This window comes from Dermacentor silvarum, chromosome 4 (genome assembly GCF_013339745.2).
Source record: "Dermacentor silvarum isolate Dsil-2018 chromosome 4, BIME_Dsil_1.4, whole genome shotgun sequence".
Taxonomy (NCBI): Eukaryota; Metazoa; Arthropoda; class Arachnida; order Ixodida; family Ixodidae; genus Dermacentor; species Dermacentor silvarum.
Genome location: NC_051157.2, coordinates 229482218 through 229508840, shown reverse-complemented (window position 1 = coordinate 229508840; position 26623 = coordinate 229482218). Strand labels below are relative to the sequence as shown.

The 26623-nt window shown below is 48.5% G+C and overlaps 1 protein-coding gene across 1 annotated transcript in view; it reads left to right on the top strand.

Moving 5' to 3' along the window:
• Positions 1 to 26623, top strand: part of LOC125945147 (uncharacterized) — a 414471-nt gene that overhangs the window by 105048 nt on the left and 282800 nt on the right. Inside the window, exon 8 of the mRNA XM_049666722.1 lies at positions 19711 to 19971. Within this exon, the coding sequence (XP_049522679.1) occupies positions 19711 to 19971 (261 nt within the window). The remainder of the gene's footprint in view (positions 1 to 19710; positions 19972 to 26623) is intronic.

Here is a 26623-nt window from a genome sequence, read left to right as displayed (position 1 = left end):
CTGTCGGTCGCAGTCGCCAGCGCTTCCATGAACGAAGTGCAACTACGGAGAGTGTATTTTTATGCTACCAGATTTAGTAGTTACCGAAAACACAGTTTGCCTCTTATGCTAAACAGGCAACAAGTGATGGCCCTTTCGATACTGCATCGTAAGCAACAACATCGCTCGTTGCCACGTGAGTACAGCGGGCATCGGCATTTTCGCGTGCCAGTGCGGCTAGATGGTCGTTGTCGCCGTTTTTGATGTGCCCGGGACATTCTTGCCTGCTCGTCTCAGTGTGATCGCTTCTGATATGTGCAAGATAAGTGTTCATATATGCTTTGAACATTTCCTCATTATTTCGTGTGAGCGGTGCACGGTTTCTATTGTACTTGAAGCGAACAGCGAGCGGTGGCCGTTACGTGCGCCAATGTAAACAAATGCGCCGTTCTTGCGTTGCATAAATACTCTGGGCGCAGTGTCGCCCCTTCAAAGAGCTAGGGTCACTGTGGTCAAGACTCAGCTATAAAAGCAGTTTTTATGATCCTATTAGCATACGTTCAGTGCAGGTCTAACGGTGGCAAATGCGTGAACCCTGCTGCTACATACGATAGGCTAACCTCCGCTGAGCGGAATCGACCCCAGCTTAAACTTGAGGTGGGCGGCTGGCGAGTGCTCACGTTCGTGCATTTCAATTTCCAAAGCATGGTTGGACTCATATACGGTACGAATAAATATGAATAACAGGAATACAAGGGTAGGCGGTGTGTCAATTGCGTTATGGTGCGATGTATTCGTTCAGAGGCGCATCGCACGGTGACAGGTTTTGTCGGTGTAGCTGAACGAAATCCCGTCATCATATTTCGACGACTTGCAGTTGTAAGTCGTACCAGAGTCATTGCCAGCCTAGGCATCCTGTCCAACAAGCGGCCACTCACACAAAACGAAAATTACAACAACTGACAAATGCAGAAACCCATTTCAGCTCGCTTCTTGCAGCGTGCCTCTGCGTCCCGCGGGGCCCCGACGCCGTACATATTGTTTCTCGCGGATCCCGCTAAGGTGGTGCCACAGTGCAATGCAAAAGGCGGATTGGAAGGTGCCACTCAGCGTACTAGTGCACCGATCCAATAGGAGGACCGCATGCATTGCGAGCTTCGTCAGGGCAGCCCCTGATTGTTTTACATTTGCGCTTTCCCTATTTGGCCATCATCGGCGAAGATATGGGCAACTAAAAGGCAGAACTTAGAGCTTTCGAACGATACCAAGATGGTGGCGCTCAGCGGCAGGAAAGCAAGCAATAGCTCTATTAACTCTGGCGTTTCTGCACGATTTTGGGCTCCTTTCTTGTCGTCTTCACTGACAAAATATTTTTTTTTCAGACTTGGGGTGCGTTTTTGGGTAAATTGTTCTGATGTGGTTTAGATTAGGCATTATACATGCCGAAACAAATACAGTCGAATCCCCCTACAACGAATGCCACTACAATGAAATTTCCGCCACAACGAAGATTTTCCGATTCCCTGTCAGCTGCCCATAGAAAGTAACACAAAAAAAGTCTCCTCGTAACAAAGGCGTTTTATTCGGCCTTTCCGCTTCAACGAACTTTTCAAGAACGAAACTGGGACTGAATTGAAATTGGAAATGCCGAGTAGTCAAATTGGAAGGCCCTTCCAAAGCTGTGACGATCGTACCCTATTAGCCCCGAGAACGATCTACAGGGGCGCTGCGAGTGCCGCTCGCGTGACGTCAGGGCACGGACTCGCGCCTGTCGTCTGCTGCCGTTTGGGCGCTGTCCGGGCGCCTTCTGCAATGTTTCCGTTTGTTCGCTGTCGTTCCCTGTGCTTGTATACTTATGACGGTCATCTCAAATACATTTTTACGACGTCTTCATTCGCGCAAACTTATTCAAAAAGCTTATTTCCTAGACAATTTCTCAAGGGAAACGCTGCTGTGCCAGCCGAAGGAGCTCAGACCAGACCATTGCGTGTTTTTCATGCGCGGATCTAGACTTTGCAGATTGAGGGACTAATAAAAAAGCATAAATAGCACTTGACTAATAAAAGCATAAACGCATAAACCTAGCACATAAGAATCCAGTTAGGATACCATACCTGCAGTGGTGCAACGAGCATGCCACTATGTCTGCTACATATGACTGCTTGATTACCTTGATTTTAACCCATTAAAACGTGTTTGCTTATGACGAGTAGCTCATGGTATAATACCTAATTTTTCATTTCTTCACAGAAACGCTCAGCAGTAACACCAGGACCTGACACTGCAGTTTAGATTGAACCAGCACCACTTGTTTCCATAACTGCTTCTCAAAATTAGACCATTCTTCGTTTAATTTTAAGTGGCGGTAATTTGAAGTAAAGCTAATTGAGGCTTACAGCTATTTGCAGAATACACCCGCTGTGGTTGCTCAGTGGCTATGGTGTTGGGCTGCTGAGCACGAGGTCGCGGGATCGAATCCCGGCCACGGCGGCCGCATTTCGATGGGGGCGAAATACGAAAACACCCGTGTACTTAGATTTAGGTGCACGTTAAAGAACCCCAGGTGGTCCAAATTTCCGGAGTCCCCCACTACGGCGTGCCTCATAATCACAACTGGTTTTGGCACGTAAAACCCCATAATTTAATTTTTTTTTTCTATTTGCAGAATACGCCAAGCAATGTACCAATATTTATTCACTGTTCTGTGCTACACGTTCAACTCACTTGTGCAATTTACTGCTGCTTGTTTCTTGAGGAACAGACATCACGAATCTGTTTGGCGAACTGACACAGGCTGCTCGGCCCAAATTTTTAGTGAAATATGCCTCTTGGACCATATGGCTGCAGCTAGAAAGAAGGCGAAGCTTCATTCATTAGCAGTATGGGGCTTATTGAAGATATCATTATTCCCCTGTGGAGGTCAAAAATCAAGTGAATTCATTTCAGGCTTGTGGTGTCTTCTCTATGAGGCGGGTATGTGAGGTTCTCTTTTATGTACCCACGAAGTGAATAGTTCTCAGTTTGTGTAGTTAACGCAGGATTGAGACATGGCAGAAGGCATTTGAATTTCCCTCTTCAGCGCAGCCTAAGCGGCGCTGTAGAGCCTCGAGTAAACCTTAGGATTGCAATTGGCTCTTAAAGAACTGCTTCATGGTTTCAATTCGAATTCTGGTGAACTGATGAGTATTGCGAATAATGCATACCTCGCTATAAGAACAGTCGGTTGATTTAGTTGCGTAAGAGCTGTGCCATGATGTCAACAAAGGCAACTGAGGGTCACTATGAAACATTTTCTCGCTTGCAGTTGATAGGCTCTCGATCTTAACCACGAAACTGTTCTTTCAAGTGATTGCTGTTATGGTATTCGTGAAGTATATACATACTATACGTAATGCGCCGTCGTGTGAACAGCCATGAGCAATGCCTTTTCTGGGTGCCTGTTTCAGAGAACAGTGAAAGTATTAGCAAGCGTTTTTATGCAAAGTGTGTGCCTAACTTTTCCTTTTACGCATTAATAAAGTAGCCATATTTGACTAGAACATCATAGTAATAGGAATCATCATGGAAGATTCGCTGTGCAGTTTCCTTCTAACACGCATTGATATTATTGACATCAAATACAGTGGAATCTCGATGATACGATCACGGCTAATACGAATTTCCGGATGATACGAATTTTTCTGTGGTCTCGGCTGAGCCCCATTACTTTGCAACGTGCAAGAGAACGGTTGTTACGAATCGATTTTCGACCCGCGTCGATTGATACGAATAAACGCCGCCCCACCGACGGCCGCGAAAAAGAACAGCGCGCAGTCACGCGCTTTTTCCCTTTCTCTTTTGGTGCGGAGGCGCGGATGCGGCGCCGGACAGCGCGGAGGCCGCGACTGGGAGCGAAGAGTTTGACGCTGACGCGGTGGCGCTTATCTTGCTTTTGCGCCGCAGCGAGCGAAGGTTCGTGCGGTCTATCGCTTCAACGGTAACTGAGCGGCGTAAGCACAGTGTATACAAAGGTCAGAGCCGTGTGGAGATCGCTTGCAAGATACGGTGCGCGCGACAACCCCGCCAGCCGGCACAGGCGCAAAGTACAAGAACGCATCTGTTGGCAGAGTAGAAGCCCCCTGTCCTTCGTTCCCTCCCTCCTGCGTTGCCTTCCCGCTTTGCTCCTTTCGGTGGTAGATTGCGTCACCAGTTACCCTTGCGCCCGGTTGCAAGATACGCATTTGGTGCCCCGCAGCACAGCGTCGCCTCCCCGCCTCCCCCCCCCTCCCTCCCTCCCCCCCCCCCCCCCCCCCCCCGGGCTTTCGCGCGACAGAAGCAGGGCCGGGCTCGACTGGCGCGCCCGGCCGTGACGGAAGTCGCGTTTGCTCTCCGTGCGTGAAGGCGCGCGTCCCCCGCGAGAAAGGCGCGCTTTCACTAGCACATACAGCGCGCGGTGACGATTTTATCGCTCTTGGACTCATGCTCCACGTCTCATGCATCTCCTCCGCTTCGCCTTCGTTGATCTCCTCTCCCGTCGGTGGGCGTACCTCGTTGAGAAGCGTGGTCGCTACCGCCCTTGTCGGCGAGATTTTCCAGCGGAAGCCGCATTATAACCGGTATTTCGTCCCACGCGGCTGCACTGTAAGCGGTATGCGTATACATGGAGTTCAATGGGAGGGTAAACGGGAGTCGGAAAAGGCCGCGTTGTAGCCAGTTCTGCGCTATAAACAGTTACGTTATAAGTGATCTATACTGTAAATGCTTTTTACGTGCGCGTGCCTGAGTGAGTTCACCCCCGACTCTTTAATTTAGCTACTTTTAATTGTTTCGATGATACGAATTTCGGCTAATACGAATATTTTCCGTGACCCCGTGACATTCGTATCATCGAGATTTCACTGTACCAATACGAAGATTTTTCTTCCTTGTAAAATGCAATGTCTCTCATAGCTAAGCACTAAGGGAATGTTAAGTGTGTTGCGGAGCATCATACACAACTTTGTGTGTTGAAATTGCAGACATTCTTTATACGCAAAGTTTATGGACAGACGCTGCGCATATACGCATTGCAAAACCAGTATACCCCGTCATTGCTACATAGTTTGCGATATCCGCACCGCAAAATTTCACGACTCGCGGTTTTGAAGAAGAAACTGCCGTTCAGGCATGACAGTAAAAAGAAGCCGGCATATCCTTCAATAAGTACGGCTCGAGCCACCAATACCCCAACCATGCATGAAGGGAATGAGCGCGCGCAGCAGCCTAGTGAGCGCCGTCCTGGCCGTGACGTCACTCGTAGAGGGCGCCACTCCAACTTCTCGCTGCTAATAGGTGACCCGTAAAATAGCGAGGGAGTCTGGGATGCGCCGTCTGCTAGCTGTTTCCGGTTCGAGTCAGCGCAGCCGCCGCCACCGCTTCGCCGTTGAAGTCAATTGATGCGATTGCAGTCCGTTCTTCTTTCTGGGGTTTTATGTGCTAAAACCAGTTCTGATCATAAGGCACGCCGTAGTGGAGGGCTCCGAATTAATTTTGACCGCCTGGGGTTCTTTGCGTACATGCGCTACAACGCAAGCACACGGGCGTTTTCGCATTTCGCCTCCATCGAAGTGCGGCCGCCGCTGCCGGGATTCGATCCCGCGAGCTCGTGCTCAGCGGCGCAACTGAGCCACTTGCGCTTGCATTCCGGCTTGTCCCACTCGGAAGATTACCGGGTGGTAGGTGCCTAGGAAAAACTATCGTCGGCTGTTCAGTCGTTGGCTGCTCAAATTCAAGCGTTAAAGGTGAACGCATGTAACAACTGCCTTGGAGCAACCCTTGCTGAGTCAGCTGTGCACAAGCATCAGAGGAATGGCTGCCACTTTCAAAACTGTAACAAGGCAGAGACAATGCGTGAACAAAACGAAAATGAACGTACTGTGCCACTTATCAGGCGGCGATTAGCTGTGTAAGGGCCGACACGGAATGATTCCCCAAGATATTTCTTTCTCTAACATTGACTCAGGCAACCAGAACTATTTCAGTACTCGCATGCACATATAGAGGTACTATGAAACGAGGTTTTACAGCACGAATTTAAGCGGGACACAGCGAGATACATACATAATACTCGTAACCAACTAGACCACCTTAGCTCCTTCAGCACAGATAGAGATAATGCGCAGCCGTAATATAACGGCGATACGGCCATTGCTGACAAAAACGCGAGAACGTCTAACGACGTACCACTTCAAATGAACCTAGAGTTTCGACCGAGAATTCCGTTGACAGCACGCAAAGTTATCATTTTCAGCGTTGGTTGTGCCGTTATACCGACGATATCGGTTTTGAGCTACGATGACAGAGCAGCATGCCCCGCTGTAGCCATCGCCTCAGCACCCGATTTTCTAAGTAATGCTTCTATGCGCTTGATAAATTATCGGATAACGATAGCTTTTTCACCTGTCTGACGGACCCGCAGGCAGAGCAGTCAGTGACGGTGCGTCCAAGCAACGGAAAATGTCGTAGAGCTAAACCGTGCAGAAACAAAAAAGGCTGCCGAAACGAAAACCAGAATTCCTTTATGAATAAAAGCGTATCCTTGCCTTTCTTGGCTCGTCATCATCGCGCCCAGAGTGAACTGAAACCTAGAAATCAGCTGCATGAATGGTACATTTATGGTCGACAAAGCGGACGGAAAGCTTCGCACGACTGACAGCTGAAACCGCGTAGAAAAACATGTGCGCCGGGCATGCCGCCGCCTCGTCCGTCGAACCGGAAGCTGCTAGCAGACGGCGTGCCCCACAATTCCCTGCGATTGCTCGTTTTACGGGTCACCTCTTGCAAAACCCAATATACAGTGCCCAGTGCCCGAAAGGCGAAGCATAGATTGCGATAGCAGATTAGGAGACAGCTATAAGAACTAAGGATAGTAGTTTTATCGGCCGTATAAACTTGTAAACATTCGCTTACTAGCTAAATTACCAAGCACGGTGTTACGTAAGCACGGGTAAACATGAACACATCTCGCTCGATGACCGCAGAAACCCCCTGTCAACATGCTGTAGTGAGGAGGTGCAGCAAATCGGTGCGAGTGTCACGGATTTCGGTGGACTAAAGACGGACAGGGACAAGTCGAACGTTTAAAACAAACATTTATAATCGTAAAAACAAACAGCAAAGACAACAGCACAAAACAAACAATTTAGAGCACGAGTTAAGTCTAGAAGTTCCCCAAAGTCCTCAGATGTGAAAATTCATGTCCAAAATATTTACACAAAGTCCCTCGACGTGGCCACGTCACGTCGTCGTCGCGGCTTCCGCCGACACGTCGTTGGGCCCGCCGATTCGTCGTAGACTCGAAGTCGCTGTGTCCGACGTTCGGTCCACTGTTTGCCTGGATCGGTGGTCAGGACGGTGGGGTGACCGAGGCGCCTGGATCGCCCGATCAACTCCGCTAGCCTGCGGATCGTAGCCGCAGGGAATCCGGGAAGCGGTGCCGTCAGCCTGTAGCTGCGGCTTCCGGTGGAACGTCCACACAGCTCGCGGGTCGTGGCCGCGGCAGCCGAAGAACAGCTTCCACTGGGTTGCCGCCGTCTCCGCGATCCATCCGTCCTGTCCCGGCCTCCAGCTCCTTCTGCCTGCCTTCGTCCCAGAGCGTAGCTGGGCCGCTCTCTTCGGCTACGTGTCCCTTCTCCCATTGGCCACGTAGCTGCGCGTGCACTTTTGCGCTTCTTCTGCTTTCATGTTGTATTCCTTTTATTCAGACGCTCTTATTTTATAACTTCTTTCTTCTTTATTTCTGCCACTGACTCCTCGTGTCTTCTTGTTCTGTTTTTATCTTCTGCTTTTTCTTCTTCTTTCTTTCTTCCTTTATTGGCTCATGACAGCGAGCGAATTGACTTCCGTGCCGTCTCTCGCTTCGACGCGAACTAAACGTCGAAAGCACAGCGCATACGACCATACCGGCACTAGTTGCTCTTTGCCCACATCGCAGGTCGCTTTGAAGATGAGGTACGCACGGGCGCGCACTTTGTGCACGTCACAGATTGCTTTCAAGATACGGTGGTGGCTGCGCCACAGCCGCTGTTGTCAACATGATGCCAACGTCTCGTCGTCTGGGGAAAATGACAATCCGCAAGGCACACTGACTCTGGTGACTGCTTTGGAAGTAATGTGTCCTTTTGATCTCGTCCTAAATGTTATGAGAGCCCACGGCAATGAAATTGCGATGACCCTTTTAACGGACTGTGAGACTCGCATAACGCCTTTGCTTGCCGTGAAGCGTTAGAAATCCGGGCTGACCGACTTCTGGAAATAAAACTTCTGGTAAGCGCAAGCTTGCCAATTTTGTCATAAATATGCAATGAAATTGTGATACAGTAAAACCTCGTTACAAGAGACACTCAAGGGACCCGGAAACATGTCTCTTGTAATCAAAAATTCTAAAAACACTGAGTAGTTCACTAGATCACTTTATTATACATCGGCATCAAACTGTGTTTGAACACATCTACAGGAAATTGCTCAGGATGGCTTGAAGTCATTCATAGTAGTTTTAGTGACTGAAAATTGTATAAGCTTTTTTCCCAACTTCTGGAGGTAAAGCACTTCACTTTACAAGCCTTCCTGTGGCTGGCAATAACTTTGAAGTGCTTTTAGATGTTTGTCAGCCTCAACTGCTGACACTTTCTGCCCTGCAATGTCCTCATCGTTGTCCTCCTCCTCTGGTTCATCTTCTAGGGCACATGCACCATTTACTTGTGCGAGGATTGCATGATCTGTAATCTCTTCGGAGCATACGAGGTCCACATCTGCAGACACGAACTCCTCAAAAGATTCTGGAACGTCTGCAGCCTTTTGGATGCAGACCCAAGCTTTATCTTCACAGCAGTTTTCCACAGAATCTTCCATCCTGGGTTGGATGGAAGATCCGTGTCTGGGTTATGTCTCTTCTAAATAGTGAAGAACTTACTCTAGGGACATAAAACGTTGTCCTTAGTAACAGAGTGTCTCTTGTAATCATGTCTCTTCTATGTGATGTTGTTAACATGGCGAACATAGGAAAACCAACCAAAACATTTTCAAATGTCTCTTATAACCAAGTGTCTCTTGTAACCATGTCTTTTGTAACGAGATTTTTCTGTAATTCAAACCGCTTCATTGCGACGGTGCATGTACCACGAAATGAGTGTTTCGCGATTGGCCGGACATTCACGTTAAAGGGCAACTGAATCACTTTTAGAAAAAAGTGAACTTTGAATTAATTATTACAGTTAAACCTGGAAATAACGAAATTGACAAATTCCCGAAAAACTTCGTTATAAAGAGGATTTCGTTTTATGCAGGTTCGGCACGAAAATTCGAAAAAGAAACGCTTACCGTATTTACTAAATTCTAATGCGCCCTCAATTGTAACGCGCACCCGTTTTCCGTTTTCGTCGAAGCACTCATCCTTGGAATGTCACACCAGGTACCGGATGTGTGGACGCGTGTCGTTTCGCACAAGCGCATGGCATCGGAAACGAAGAGCGAGCGTCACGATGGCGTCGTAGCGTCGTATAGTGTTACAGTAGAACCCCGCTGTTACGTTCCCTGGGGCTGCGTTTTCCCGGCTGTCACGTCGTTTTCGGCCGGTCCCGGCACAGCTCCCATAGAACCCAATGCATTGGTAACCCCGCTGTTGCGTCGCAACTGTGGGACCGTTCCTGCATCATCGTTGCGAACTGCCACCCCGCGCCGGCCCGAGCGGCCACTTGGACTTTTCATGTCGCATGGCTTGGTGGCTTGACGATGGCATTGGCCGCCCAAAGTGCCGGGGGCAACAACTATGACATATTTTCGGTTTCCGCCTGCAAAAGTATGGCCCTTGAGATCTGTATTTGCTATCTAAAGATGGTGTCTGTGACGCGTTGTGGCCCTAAAATTGGTTTTGGCTCATAGATATTCCGTATAAAGTTCAAGGGCGATAACGCTGTCGCCGCACGCCGTGTGCTGTATGTGCGAGGGGAGGCGACAACCGCGTCTAAATCTCGCGCGCACAAGAAAAGCAGGGAGGAAACGCGCCTTCTGCCGTTGCGCTCGAGGCACTGGCAAGGGAGCGAGGGGGGAAGGATAGCAGGGCGGCGTTGTGCTGTACTCTGGCATCAACTGCGTACTGCGCGGCGGCGTGCGGTCGCGTGGGCCGTATCTTGAAAGCGATCTGCGTTGGGGCACAGTCTAGGAGTGTAGGTGCGTCGGCGGCTCGTAGCTTTGTGCGTGCTGTGTGTTCTCGGCGCTCAGTTTGCGTTGAAGCGATAGACAACAGCACAAAGGTCACTTCACTCGTTTCTCCAGCGGCGCTTTCACACGCCCCCAGCGTTTGACAGCGCGTGTCCGCGCTCATCTAGTGTGATGTGTCACAGCGTGTACCAGCGCGTCGGCAACATCAACTGGAAAAGGAGAGAGTGCCGGCTTGGCAGGCTAGGCCAGCTGCAGCAAGCGGCAGGATCAGATATGAATGAAGGGAGGGGGAAAGGTCACGCCCGCAGCGGCAAGATTGCCGGGTCGAGGGATGCAGGGCCGCCTCGCACACGTGCGCTCGCTTTGCATTCCGTCGCGGAGGAGAAGGGGCTTCCGGTTGCGGCTTGCGCAAAAATGACAAAATTTGGGGCGAAATCTCCAGGTTGTCGGAGGGGAAAATTCGTTATAGTATTGAGGGGGTCTCCCGCTGCCACTTCGTTACGTAGAGGTCTCAAATACATGTGCTTCTATGGAGTAACGGCGGGGAATAGAAAAACTTCGTTATATCCAGGAATTCGTTATATGGAGGTTCGTTATAAGCAGGTTTAACTGTATAGTTTGTCACCCCTGAATACGAAAATGACAGTTTAAGAGGCCAGAAGTCACTGAAGGTTACTTTAGCAAAAACAAGCCGCAGGCGTCGTTTAACGGGCTCTGATGTCGAACACGATCGTGACTTCATCTTAGGTATTCGTTAGGAGCGTGATTCGAAGAGAGTGCGCACGTAACCCACGTCATCCTCGCACCCGGTCTTTCGCCACTACTCTCGCCGTGCGAAGGGGGCGGAGCTTGAACGAAAATTTAAAGCGCGATTGCGGCACTGCTACGTGCATAATCGAGAAAATAACTACAGGAGTTATACTGTGTCAGTCTTGCAAACCCCCGTAAAACTTCCAATTCTAAAACCTCTTCAGTTTCCCTTTAAATTTGAAGTCGGCCGCAAGGTATGAAAAATGCTGTAACAGCGGCACGAAATGCATTCTCTTGTGAAGTTGACACTTTATTGACCGCCTTCAGTACCTCAACCTTTGCCCCCACGCCATCGCGTAGATTCCCCGGACGATGGTTTTGGTTTCGTTCGCGGCTTTGCCCTTTAGCATACGTGTATTGACCCTTTTCCCGGCGCTCTTGTGGGCGCTGCCGTGTTTGATCATGTGTTTACGCATCCATTGCTTGCCTCAGCTGCCTCCGTTGCCTCCATGTTTACAACGCAAGCACATGACGCCGGTGCGGCGCAGCAAACCTCTGTTTTGACGCGTATTGTAGACGGTGACTGTGTCGACGACATGAAGCTTTGGCTGCAGCTTTAGAGGACATGCGAGTGCTTTCAGAGCTCTTTACGCCTGTCCAAACTGCGCGAGCAGCCGTGCTTGTACTAAAAGCGGGGCTAGAAATGTTTTCCAAGCTGTCCAAACTTTCCGCTTATGAATTAAATCAGGATCAGTGTGCTCTTCGTTCGTTATTTGGCAAACATATTGAAGCAGCGGCTTGTCATGTTTGACTCAGTAAAGTTCCTCGGTGCGGCCACTATTTGTTTATTTTTAGCCTAATCGCTCGCGGGTGTGCTCTGCTGCGATAGATTTGTTCTTGCTGAGCACAAAGCTTAGAATGTAAATGTTCTGTACTTTGCGGTAGCATTGTAGCAAAGACGTATTATCGCTAGTCCCTCGCTTACTCTGTGCACCGTCACGAAACGTTCAGCTTCAAACATTTGATTGTGTCTTGTCGGTGTAGTAACCGTCACTCATGCTTCGGCACATTGATTCGAGTGTGTGCCCATTCACTTATTATTGATTAGTTGGCCATAGGGTGGGCGTACGCTTGCATGCGAATAGGCGTGGATGTGTGTAGATAACGTGCGAGAAGCTTACTATGCCAGTAAGTGGAAGTAACGAGCGGTACTCCCTCTTAAGTGCCGACGTTCTGGAGTTGCAGTCCTTTCTTTGGAGGTTAGCTAAACAGCGCTGGCGGATGAATTATCTTTTTTTATCGTCGAGGAAAGCCGTGCATCGCGAAGGGCCGGCAGCACGGCGACACAGGTTGATTCCATTCCTTATTATGCGAATCACTATTTTTGCAGCTAACTATCGCGGATATCTTCCCTTTATCATTACACATTTTACAGCATGAATCGGGCACAGTGCATTAGCTAACACCCAGTTTGCATTTCCGACAGCTGATTGAACAGTAGCAGGGCAGAAGCAGTAGTTGTTTCATATTCGTGCGCTTTTGCTGAGACAACGTATGGCACGCCGCCGAAGGTGCCATCTTGTTCCTCTAGAGCAAACTGCTCTGCGAACCGGGTCAATATACATATTAATTTCGCATCAACGAAGTTCCGCCACAACGAAATTTTTCGCGTCTCCCGTGTATTTCGTTGTAGTGGGACTCGACTGTAGTTTCCAAAACCTGATTTTTAACGCGATAGCGTGTCGCAGAAAACCTGGTGTTGGCGTCGGGTGCGTTGTCCGGCCAGAAAATCATCCTGAACCACACAGGCCCTCCGCGGGTAGGCGTGGTCGTAAATATGACTTAACCACAGCCTACGGACGTAATGGCATCGGATTGTAATTTGAATATACAAGAAAACAAGGGGAAACTCGAGCACAAGCCTGTTTTCCAGCATTTCTACCACAGTGGTGCGCCATGGTTCTCTCCTTGCAAAAAAACCATCCAGATGGCGCTCGCCTTCTTGGCAGCGTACAGCAGTGTCGCATAGGGAGGCCAAGTTGCAGTTGCCTGATAAGCAGCCAGGGATCTTTGAATGCTATTGCATTTCACTCTTAATGTCGAAGCCTCCAATTATTTTTATAACGATTTTCGGTTTTTGAGACCCGTGTCCCCTCCTAAATGCGAACAGTTTCGAAACAGCTACAACACTTTGTTACATTTCCAACAGCGGCTTCATTCATAATTCACACTCCATCATTAGAAACCAACTATAGAACAAGTTCACGTCGCACTGTTGTGTAGTTACGCACAAAAAACCTGCATTGCTCCTTTTAGCCGCTGGTGTTTCATTTTGTGCACTGTACAGCTATCTAAACTCAAGAACTAATGTAATAAACTAGAGTAACAAAACTAACTGAACTGATAATGTAATTACATAACTAATATGCTAAAGTGACTAAATAATTAAGGTAACTAACAAAACTAAGTGAACTAATTACCCAACTAGCAAACTAAAAGGATATTTAGTTAAACAGAACTAATTATTTAAGTTATCTAACTGAAATAACAAAATTGTTCCACATCTAATAACCTATCTAACTACAGTAACTAAAGAACTATGTATAACTTACTCACTAAACTAATTAATCAACTAATAACTAACCGCTTACCAAAAAAAGTTAGTACCCCTCGCCTACTGGGAACAGAGGTGCACGCGAAGCTTGTCCAACCCTAGGGGAGGCGTTGGTTAGTTTTTTGAGCGTTTGTGACGTTCACGGGCCTGCTGTCACTGCCGTTCCTTCAACGCAGCCTGCTCTTTGGCAGAACGAACCAAACGCGGCCTCCCCATCTGACTGCCGAGCCTGAACTGGCGGGAAACAGCACTACTAAGTGGTTCGTTATGAGAAAAGGAAAGGTTGGCGCTATCTTCTGCAGCCCTTGAGGGAGCACGGCTCAGCGTCAACGAAATGGCAGGTGCGAGGCGAGCAAACACACGATCATACCCTTTCCCTCCTCCGGAGGAAGGGGATGCCGAGCGTTTGAGACGTTCACGGGCCTGCTGCCGCAATCATACCCTTTCCATGCTCCGGAGGTGGGGTCTCCCCCCACCTTACCTGTAATTGGCTGGGGTTATGGCGTGATTACAACAAATGATTGAGGACCTCAACCGAGAAAGTGTAAGAGTGGGGTTAAAGATTAATATGCAGAAGGCAAAGATAATGTTCAATAGCCTGGCAAGGGAACAAGAATTCAGGATCGCCAGTCAGCCTCTAGAGTCTGTAAAGGAATATGTTTATCTAGGTCAATTACTCACAGGGGACCCTGATCATGAGAAAGAAATTCACAGAAGAATAAGATTGGGTTCGAGTGCATACGGCAGGCATTACCATATCCTGACTGGGAGCTTACCACTGTCGTTGAAAAGAAAAGTGTACGATCATTGCATTCTACCGGTGCTAACATACGAGCCTGAAACTTGGAGGTTAACAAAGTAGCTCGAGAAGAAGTTAAGGACCGCGCAAAGAGCGATGGAACGAAAAATGTTAGGCCTAACGTTAAGAGATAAGCAGAGAGCGGTGTGGATCGGAGAACAAACAGGGATAACCGATGTTCTAGTTGACATTAAGCGGAAAAAATGGTGCTGGGCAGGCCATGTAATATGTGGGATGGATAACCAGTGGACGATTAGAGTTACAGAATGGATACCAAGAGAAGGGAAGCGCAGTCGAGGACGGCAGAACACTAGGTGGGTATGATGAAGTTAGGAGATATTGCACGCGCAAGTTGGAATCAGCCAGCGCAAGACAGGGGTAATTGGAGATCACAGGAACACAGGATCACAGGATCATCCTACAGTGTACATAAATATAGGCTGATGATGGCGTGATCGTGCGCGCCAGCTGCGGGCGCCATGTCTACTTCTTCATGCATATAAAACCCGTATGATGAACCGACAGTCACTGAATCGGTTAGCATGCTGGTCTCGGAACCTGGAGGTTGAGGGTTCGATTCCGGAGCTCGACGAGCAATTTTTATTTTCTCGTGGCTTGTGTTTTTTTGTATGTCAACATCAACACCGACGCCGACACGAGTAAGGCAATACAAACTTCGCTTGAATAGAACTATTTTATCTAAATACAGTAGAACTCCGCTGTTAAGTTCCCGGGTGCTGCATTTTCCCGGCTGTTACATCGTTTTCGGCCGGTCCCGGCACAGCACCCATAGAACTCAACGCATTGGTAACCCCGCTGTTACGTCGCAACTGCAGGACCGTTCCCGCATCATACGTTGCGAACTGCCACACCGCGCTGGCCCGAGCGGCCATTTTGACTTCTAATGTCGCTTGGCTTGGTTGCTTGACCATGGCATTGGCCGCGCAAAGTGCCGGGGGCGACACTTTTTACGTATTTTCGGTTTCCGCCAGCAAAAGTATGGCCCTTGAGATCCGCATTTGCTATTTAAAGATGGTGTCTATGACACTATGCAGTCCTAAAATTGGTTTTGGTTCATAGATGTTCCGTATAAAGTCCAAGGGCGATAACGCTGTCGCCGCACGCCATGTGCTGTATGTGCGAGTGAAAGCGTGCGAGGGGAGCCGACGACCGCGTCTAAATCTCGCGCGTGCAAGAAAGAAAAGCGGGGTGGAAGCGCACCTTCTTCCGTTGTGCTCGAGGCACCGGCAAGGGAGCTAGGGGGGAGGGATAGCGGGCAGCGTTGTGCTCTGGCATCATACTGTGCGGCAGCGTGCTGTCGCGCGGGCCGCATCTTGAAAGCAGTCTGCGTGGGGGCAGAGTCTACGTAGTGTAGGTGCGTCGGTGGCTCGTAGCTTTGTGTGTGCTGTGTGTTCTCGGTGCTCAGTTTGCGTTGAAGCGATAGAGAACAGCACGAAGGTCACTTCGCTTGCTTCTGCAGCCGCGCTTAAATTCCTCACGCGAGCGTTTGACAGCGCGTGTCCGCGCTCATCAAGTGTGATGTGTTCATGTTTGCCTGTGGGCGCTGACACCATGCTTGTTAATTAGTTAATAAGCGAATCTTTACAAGTTTATACGGACAACAAAACTACTATTCTTACTTTGTATAGCTTATCGCAATCGATACTTCGGCTGTCAGGCGAAACTACTTTTTTTACACATAAGAATTCAAATAATATTGTGTGCAGTTCAACACTACTCCCATTTCTCAATTTTTCCTGTTTCCCAGCTCTTGCGTTTCCCGGCTCTTACGGTTCTTTTTTACGGTCCCGTGAAAAAAGTAACAGTGGGGTTCTACTGTAACTAGAAAAAGTGCAAATAGAGACAGTTGACTGAAACGGTTTGTAAGAGGAAGTCTTCTAGGGGGAAAGGTGGCCATGTCAATCATAAAATGGCGCCAATTATAATTTAAACACAAACGCATCGCACAATAAATTATTTTGCCAAATGTTCCCGTTGCATGTTCAATCTGCAAACATGCTGAAATAAATGGTGGGAGAGGTGCCTTGCCTCATGAAAGATTTACACGATCGCAGATCCCGGCCTTCTGGCGCGACAGATTGTTCCCCTTCTACTTATGCCAGTGCCTCTGGTGCCACTTTCTGTCCCTATATGAAACTTTCTGGGAAATTTCGTGACCAGATGGATAGTATAGAAGGACCCTGGTAATATGTTTGTTGACGAAATCGCTACATCAATTGCTTCGGAAGCTGTTAATCCTACTGCAGCTGTCATAGCCGACGATCTTAAACCTTTCTTACATAAGTAACTGAAAAACCATTGGCAACGCTTGTGGGATGCTGAAACTAATAATAAGCTCTACGTAATAAAGCCACAGTTAGGTGTTCATACCTACAAAACAAAAACACGACACAGCGATGTCATATTCCGTCGACTCGGGATACTGCACACGTATGGCACCCAAAATTTTCTGCTGACTGGTGATGAGCCTCCAACCTGTTGCAGACCTGGTGAGAGGCTCAGCATCCTTTATGTTTTGCTAGAATGCCAAAAAGCTGAATTTCTACGTAAAAGTACTTCCCTTTAGCTTACAGAGAGCTCACCATCTGGCAATGTTCCTTGGAGCAGACCCATTTTTTGATAGTAAATCAGTTTTAAGCTTTTTTGAATTGATTTTAGTTTATTGAAAGTGATAAGCACTAGGGATTCTTAACGTATTCTCTTGCAAGAGGCTGCTGCTGCTATAGTATCGCTTTATATCGCACACGCTACCAGGCTCTTGCGTTTCAAGGGCTCTGGAAATGCAGTAGTGTCTTGGAAATTTTCACCTCTGACATATTGTAGTGCATGTTATCATCGTTTCACCATGTATTTTTTGTGTTTATAGTGCACTTCATTGGTCATTTCCACAATTTTATTACATATGGATTTTATACCTGTATCACTCGGGCAGATTTGGAAGGCCTTCCAGTCGACGGCCTTCGAAACGCCACAACTCTATCGACTCAAAGGAGTTGTCGCGCTGCTACACGGCACATTTGAAAGGCCGTTGAGTGGTTCAGGCGTTTCTCGCAAAATTGTGTGGCGCTGCGGATCTTTATTTTCGTTTTCATGTCGCCAAAAGGTAAACAACATTAAAACCACTTAAAAGCACTATAATTTCTTTTGTTTGTTTATACGGCGAAATGGCGGCAATATGACGGCAGCCGGCAGCACATGGAGTAGAGGGAGAGTGTACTAGACAACATGGAGAAAGGAATGAACACAAGCACGTCGCTGTTGTCGAGAGTATGTGCAGTTCACACATACGAAGTGGCAAAAATACTTTATTGAATAATAATAACACTCATATATAGTATTTTTAGAGCATTTTGGTTCGATTTGTTCTTTCTAGCCATGGGGAGTACGAACACACTGTGAACGAGAGGGTATGTTCGCGCTGTTTCCGCTTCCGCAGCTCAAAGGCCATCGAGATTTCGAGAGAGTTGTGGAGTGCTCCGTTGATTCGATAGACTATTGACTCGACGGCCTTCGAAACCGCTCGTGTAGCAGCTTGACCTTTGAGTCAACTGACTATCGGTTGGAAGGCCTTCGAAATGCCCGTGTGACACAGGTATTACAGACTTTACAGCGACTTTCTTTTAGGCCCCTTTACAGCCGTGTCACAACCACCTCTTGGTAATTCATCACTCCATTGGCACTCTTTAGCCATACTTGGCCCTTCCGCCACAATACACCAAATTCTTCATCATCATACATTCTACTTTCTCTAATATTTTTCGATATCGGTAACAGCTTCAGTGACAATTCTGTCTTCATTCCTGAAAGAGCCAATTGCATTGTCTGTTGTACAGATTCAATACGAATGGAACGTTCGTTAAGGTTATTTAAAAGCAGCGCTACCGACCCAGAAAAGAGAGTGGACACACACAGCGCCGCGTGTGTCCACTCTCTTTTCTGGGTCGGTAGTGCTGTTTTTAAAATAAGACTGGAAACAACCAACACACCAGTCTGCCGGTCTTCTTCAGTTCATTAAGGTCCTTGACCGTTTTTAGCAGCTGTTTAAGCACGTCATCAGTAGCTGGGCCGGGGTTTGTTTTGACATCCCCGCGCAGCATTAACAACCAGTGCTTTGGGGCTTCAAACCCGGCAATGCAGGGGTGATTGGACCTAAAGCATGTATAAGGTAACTTAGGGAAATTGTTTACCTCTATTACGAGGAATAAGTTGCTTAAGCATCCCATCATGTTTGTGCATCCAAGCCCACTGGTGAAGCAGTGTGAATTGCTCGGTTTTATCAGTTCTGTCGGTGATCAGCTTGAAGAAGTTGCACTGGTTCGAGGAGGGGCTAGATGTTTTCGGCTTGACAGAATTTCTTCGGTCCGGTCGAATCTGTAGCAGCCTGGCTAAAGTCCTCGGTCAGGTTGAAGAGCAAGGCATAGGCGGTAGTCCCGTCAGCCAGCTGAGCAGCAACGGATACATCACTTGGTGGCCTGCCAGCCTGGACTGTATTGCGAGGTAGTAAAAGTTGTGTAAGCATCCCATAGTGTTTGTTTACAGCACCACAGTTGCCTCTAGTAATTATTGCACGAGATCGTGCTGGCGGTTGTGTTGCGCCGGGCCAACGGCTGCATTTGCTCGCTGCAAGGTGTGGACTGCACAGTTGCGGCACCTTGCCTCGCATATGTGCATTCGAGGACAGCGGTGACTTGGTTAAAGGATTTGTATGTGACCAAAGCGGTTGGACAAGAAGCTACAAAAGCATGTAGATATCATTGTAGAAATAGTTTAACTCAACACTTGCACCGCAGGAACTTAGGCTTGATAAACAAGATATTGCTCTCAAACAGCTAGAGCCACACTTGTTGTCTGCTTGCCACAAATGCTGGCGTATAATTGCTATTGCGATCCCCTATCACTGTTTCAAGCATGTTTCCAGGGTACGACTACATCCTCACTGCAGATAAAAAAATTGTGATAAATATCAGTTTCGCCTGAAAGGCGAAGCATCAGTTGCTATAGCCAATTAGTGACAGCTATACAAAGCAAGGATAGTAGTTTTATCGGTCGTACAAACTTGTGAACATTCGCTTATTAACTGAATTGACAAGCACGGTGTCAACCGGCAAACCTGAACACATCTCACTCGATGACTGTGGACACACGCTGTCAAAGCACTGGTGTTAGGTAGAGCGTTTGCACTTCTCGCTTCAACACGAACTTAAGTGGCAAAGCCCTGGGTGCGCCTAGACTCTGTACCCACGGCAGATCACTTTCAGATGGGTTCCGCGTGGCCGCGCCATACGTCGCAGGAGTAGAACGCTTTGGCTGAGTGCATTTGTGCCCTTTGGATGGTTTGGCGCCAACTGAATTCTGAGTACTGTCTGTGCAGGTGATAGTGAAGAATGCGTCGGGTGCGGAGAGTACGAGTGCCCTGCTGCGCAACCCGCGGGTGCTGCAGACCTTGGGTGACCTGGCTGTGAATGCTGCGACCACAGGTGCTTCAGCCACCGTCACTCTGGCCACGGGGGGCCCCTCCCCACAGGTGGACGAAGACGAGGCCGACCAGGCGGTGGTGGCTGTGCACAGTGCGACGGCATCCGACGGCCGCTACCTCCAGGTGGAGCGAGCTCTCAAAGCACCCACTCTGCGGGTGAGGGTCTAGCGAAAGCCCACTGGCATTGTCACTTACGTTTTATTGCTTCTGCCAATTTGACACAGTGACTTTTAGTTGTGATCAGACCCAATCTGGATCAAATTTCTTGATCGCTGCTGCAGTCTGGTCCAACAATCCGGATAGAGTTTTGATGACGTCAAGCGCACCAGTTGTTGCTAGCGGGTCCCGAGCACTTATCAGATTTGTCTAATAAGCTCGTAAAATTGTATTATAAAACCTATTATAAATTATATTTTCAGAAAATTATTTGTAATTGTGAGTAAGGCTATTATCATCTGCTGATCGTTTGTAACTGCATGGTTGACATCCTACGATCGTAATCAAGATGCAATTGTTTGGATGTGGATCGAGCAAGCTTGCAATCAAAAGCGACTGCCTAGCAGCACTCGATCCGGATTGGGCACGATCGCAATCAAAAGTGGCCGTGTGACACAGGTAATAAGCTAGGCTTTATTGGTGGTTCTATTAGCGAAACAGGTGTGAGGGTGGCTGCTCACTCATACGGGCAATTCTGTCATAGAGTTTCATACAATAATTAGTGCTAGTGTCTACAGGACGGTTCAGCCGGCATGGGAATGATGCTTGTGCATAGATTTGCCTAAACTTTGCCCTTCTTGCTTCAGATGGCTTCGTGACTTTGTAAACTCCTCATTTTCGACAAATTGCTGTGTTAAAAATAATTAAATAAACATTAATTACGCGAAAGCCTTATATGTCTCATCGGTGAGTCGACCTTCAACGTCCTTGAGCGAAAATCATGTCGTCGAAGTGAAATTGTACACGATGATGACTCGGTGTAGTAATTCACTTACTACACCGAGTCATCACCGTGTACAAGTCATCATCGTGTACACGTCACTGTGTCACGGAACGACACGTGTCGCTCCGTGAACGCGGGTTACGCGCAAGCGTATGGGTGCAATATATTTCCACTCCAGGCGCATTTGTGCCATCGGGGTTGCTGCGATGTTTCGTATAAAGTCCAAAGGCGATAACATCGTCCCCGCGCGCCGTATGCTTATGTGCGAGTGAAAGCATGCGACAGTGAGCCGAATTGCGCACAAGGGAGGAAAGTGGGAAGGCAGCCCGGGAGGGAGGGGGGGCTGCCTGTACTCTCATAGCAACTCCATAGTTTGCGCAGCGGCGCGTGCCATATCTTGACAGCGATCTGCAGATACGTCTTTGGGGTCGATCGATTCGCGGTCGGCCTACCGCCTCTTGCGTTTCTGCTCCATCCTTCTAGCACGGTGCTCGGGAACTTGATCACGAGAACCCGGCACCTCAATAGTGCGTACAGAACCCATAGCAATTAAGTCAACCAGCGCGCTTTGCGTGGCCATAACATCGGATCAGATTTTGACGGCAGTTTTTCCAGAAAAAAAAAGGACGTACATAGGTCGCACCATTCTACAAGACGCACCGCCGAAAAACTAAGAAAAAAAATGCATCTTATACACCGGAAAATACGGTATGCTGAATGTTTTGGAAATGTTTGATGAACCAACCCAGCAGAAGCCTGAGCAGCTGTTGTGAGTGTTCGTTGTGCTAACTTTTAATATTGCGGACTTGAGAAATCATCAAGACATGTTTTACAAAATTGCAATATACATCTATTTGTTATATATAATGGATGTGTAGCAAGGCTACGCCGAATAGTTTGGAAATGTTGGGTAAGCTTGCATAGTTAATACTGGAGAAGTCAGAGTAGCTGTTGGGAGCATTCATTCTGTTTCGTGAACTTTTTTTTTCTATTGTTGTGAACTTGCAAAGTGATCAAGGCTAGACATTATTAATATCATTGGGATATACATTTATTTTTTTTAATTTTAGCGCAATAACCCTATGGTGAATGTTTTGAATATTTTTGGTGAACTTTACCAAGCCTATACTGGAGAAATCTCAGCTGCTGTTGTAAGCGTTCATTATGTGTTGTGATCTTGAGAAGTTATCAAGGCTAGAAATTTTCATTATAATTGTGATATACATTTATTTATTGTAATTAATAAAGTTAGTCATTTTTGGAAATTTAGAGTAAAGAAATCTTACTTTGGATGCCGCTTTCAGTCGTAAAAAACCTGACAGGTCCTGGAATATCCTTGAATTTTTGCCTTGTAAACCTGTACGAACCCTGTGTCTCATTTCTGCGCTGGATCCTTGTGCGTCCGCAACGTGCGCACGCAACGACGAGAGTACGCAGGAGATGGGCTCCCCACATCCTCCTCCCCTTAAGAAGGCCGCCGTACTTTGAGGCTGGCACCTAGGGACGGCCTAAATTCCCACCAAGGCCGGCTTGAGCGTCGGGCTGGTGGTGCCCTCAGCTGGCGGACACTTGATGCTGACTCGGAGGTCAGCTGCACTGCTCGGGCTTGTGAGGCAGGATTGTAGTCGGGGCTCGAAGGGGGCTCTCAGTGCCGCGCCCCAGGCTGCGCTAGAGGGGAGGTCACCTGTCAGCCGCCGGCTAGCGGTTCGGGTGGCTGCAAGACCGGCGTAGAGCCGTCAGCGCTGCAAGTGCGTAAGTTGTTCCTGCGAGTACTGCAGGCAGTTCGCACGGCCGTCTCTCGTCTTGCCCTGCCCCTGGAAATAAATTGTTATAGCCAACTGCATGGAGCGACACATGTGATCAGCAGCATTGTTGGCCAGATCCGGGAACACCCTCGACGCCCGTTACAACGGAATATCTGCACGCATCATCATCATCAATTCGATTCACAGCACAAGATAATCACCACACTGGCCCTCGCAGCACTTTTTGGTCAAGCCGCACGCCGCATACCCACGCGTCGTACATTCACGCGATATTCCTGTCGTGGCCAGTGAGGGTACTTGAAGACTGGAGCGACCACTCGTCATCTATACTCAGCGTTCCGTGGTCACTAGGTGTTCGCTTCCCCAGCAAGAACTGCCAAGGTGCCAGCACGGCGCAGCTGTATGCTCACGCGGTAAGCAGCACTACTTGAAATTACAAATGTACTCGCTGTCATCGGATTACTTCTGCCTGCTGCGCAAGTTGTAGCGCGGCTGCGAGCTTGCCATTCGGTTCTGACTGCTCTCTCTCACCGATAGCGGTTGAGGAAGGCCTGATCGTCATCCCGCTGCTCATCACGCGGCACGTAGCGTTTCAGGTTGCATACGTGTACCGGTATGCAATTGGCTTTCCTTTCTTGTTCTCGAGCCGGTAAACAAGCAAGGAAACCTTCTCTTGCACTCGGTATGGCCCGGTTCACTTCGGCGCCAGCGAAGCAGCTAACTGGTTGCTAGAATCCAATCGCTGAGAACGTCCTGGCGTCGAAGCACCAGATCACCCACTTAGTAGCGGACATTCCGATGTGAGCGGTCGTACTGCGCCTTCTGTTGTGTCCTAGCAGTGCAAAGATTACGGCGTGCTTTATGTAAAGCTTCCGTCATTTTGACACGTAGATGTGTCGCGTATTCAGCTTGTGCTGAAGGCGCGACTGGCATTCCGCTGCGATCCGCGAGAACCCTATTCATTGGATTCGGCAGCTCTCTCCCCAGGTTGAGAGAAGAGGACGCATACCCAGTCGAGCGGTTCACTGTCGATCGCAATTTAAACCCGATCCCTGGAATGTAGCTATCCCAGTCCTTGTACCTTTTAGAGAACGCGACAAGCATGTATTTGATGTTGCGATTAATTCGTTCAGTGGGGTTTGACTGAGCATGGTAGGTTGACGTTTTGTTGAGCTTAACTGTTGCCATACTGCACCCATTGGGCATGGTTAGCCCTCTATCGATGGTTTGAAACGCCGCTTTTGAGACCTTCTAGCCGCTCACGGACATACTGCAATATTGGACGTGAAGGAGGAGAACTATATCTTAGTTTTCTAAGCAGTTCGCTTTTTTCCCATGAGGCAGTGATTTTTAAACGCGATCCGAAGTTTTGCGATCGTCAAAGAGAACGAAAAAAGGGCTGTCCGCTATCAATGGTTTGAAACATCGCTTTCGAGACCTTCTGCGCCGCTCACGGACACACTGCGCCATGGGACGTGAAGCAGGAGAACCATATTTTAGTTTTCTAAGCAGTTTGCTTTTTTCCCATGAATCAGTCATTTTTAAACGCACTCCGAAGTTTCGCGATCGTCGAAGCAGAACACAAAAATGTTCGGCTCCAGAAACGGCACGCACACTTCGGCGGGAGATCGCAGAAATTGATATTCCGCTGCCTCTGCGGCTGATCTTATCGATACATGGAATAGCAGCGAGTCTGAGGACCCTGACTTTCCGTCGGATTTTGAGTCTGAAGGCGACGACGATGCAAACCAGCCAGGAACATCGGTGGCCGCAGCCCGGCACGCCCAACTGTAGTGCTTGCAGTTCAATTTTTGTAGCGAAATACCTGTTCAATGAATAATATTGATTTTTTTCGGAGATAGTGCCCAATAGATGGCAATTCATCTTGTATATCTCATAATTTTCGTAACATTTTTTTCTTAGTTGATACAGGTGTCTTTACAGACATCGTTCAGTTTTATCGCACAATCTTGATTTGAACAATTTATATATTTTTTATGACATACATCTCGTTAATAAAATTTTATGCTTGGAAAGTGCATTCAATTTGCTTTCTGTTTATGTATTACATGAAATATTGAGTTCAGTAGTTCCTTCAGAAAGAAAGATCTGCCGTAACATACAAAAAACACCTATTTTTCCATGGTAGGAAAAGAGTTAATGCCAAGTGCGGTACATGGGTCAACAAACACCTTCGCAGTGAAGTAGGACGCATTGTCTGTTATCAACGGCTCCGGAAAACCAAACCTGGTGAAAACCTCCATCAACTTATCCATGATCACTCATGCCGTCAGTTTTCGTAGGGGGAAAAGTTCTACCCATTTACTGAAGTGATCCGTGACCACCAGCAAGAATGTGTTCCTGTTCGGTGTTGTGGGATATGGTCCCATGACGTCAAACACCGCGATTTGCCAGGGAGTCTGGCTGTCGATAGGCTGCATGAAGCCGGGCGGTCGTCCGCCTCGGGGCTTCACGCTTTGGCACACATGACACGAGCGGACATAGCGAAGCGAATCACGTCCCGTTTCATGCCTGGCCAGGTAGCGAAGCGACACAACTTAACGTAAGTCTTGGGGCCGCTCGCGTGTCCAGCGATGCACGAGTCATGAAAGTAGCGTAGCAGTGCTCCTCTCAATGCGCGCGGTATCACCACCTTAAACGCCTCACTTGTGTCGTTCTCGGTGGGAATATACCTCAGCAGGATGCCGTTGGAATTCAGCAGATAGGAATCCAGCGCGCTCACAGCATTACCAGCTGTTCCTGAGCGCCCCGCACCGACAGCAATACCAGCTGCCTCCATGTGCGCGGCGGCCGCGCCGCCCGGCTCTCGGAGCCCGTCGAGCACTTTTCGACAAAACGGATCCTTCTGCTGAGCCTCGAACAGCTCCTTTCTGCTGAAGACAACTCCTGTGGAACCGACAACATCTACGTGGTTCACGCTCTCGCCCAGGATCGACGGTTGTTTCGTGTCCCTTACTCGGGCTACGGCCAGGGTTTCTCCCTTGCCTCGGACTGGCGCTCGCGAAAGTGCGTCCGCTGCGGCATTGCTTTTTCCTTTGCGGTAGCGCACGGTGAAGTCGTAACGTTGCAGCAGCAGTGCCCAACGCGCCAGGCGGCCACTCAGCTCACTCAAGCATCTCAACCAAGTGAGAGCCATGTGGTCAGTCTCAGTCGTGAATGCCACTCCGTCGACATAATAGTCGAATATTCGCAGAGCGAAAACTATCGCGAGACACACTCCTTCTCTGTCACCGAGTAGTTCCTTTCTGCCGGCGTCAATGAAAGGCTAGTGAATGCAACCGGTCAGAGAATGCCTCCGTACTCTTGAAGCAAAATTGCACCTAGACCCAGATCGCTTGCGTCTGTTTGAATCACAAACTCCCTATTCAAGTCGGCCAGCTGCAACTCTGCCGTCTCAGCAAGCACCTTTGTGAGGCCGTGCAGTGCCGCCTCCTACTCTTGACATCAAGTCCAACGCTCGTCTTTCATCAAGAGCTTTGTTAAAGGCACTTGCACCGCCGTGAAGTCTGGAATGAATTGGTGATAAAAGTTCACCAATCCCAGAAAGCGTCTCAGTTCGCCGATATCTTTTGGCGACGGGTACCTCAGTATAGCCTCACTCAGCAGAATGCGGCCGTTGTCCAGCGTGAATCCCAACAGCGTTATTCTGGTCGCAGCTATCTGAGCTTTACTGGGGTTCAACATGATAACCACGGACCTCAGCCTGTCTAAGACGTCTCTCAAGTGGCGCAAGTGCGCGTCGAATGTTTTCGAATGAACCACTATGTTGTCGAGATATGCGCGAGCATGTTGCCACTTCGCATCTCCCAGAACTCGGTCCATCGACCTCTGATAAGTAGCGGGAGCTCCGACTAAGCCAAAAGACATTCTTTTGAATTGAAAGAGCCCGCGGTGACAAGTGAAAGACGTTTTCTCTTTGTCACGCTCGTCCATTTCGACCTGAAAATATCCACGACTAGCATCGAGCGTCGTAAAGTACTTCGCCCCGCCTAGGTTAGATACTAAAGAGGAAATGGAGGGTAGAGGGTACGCATCCTTCTTCGTAACCTCATTCAGCCTGCGGTAGTCTACACAAAGGCGA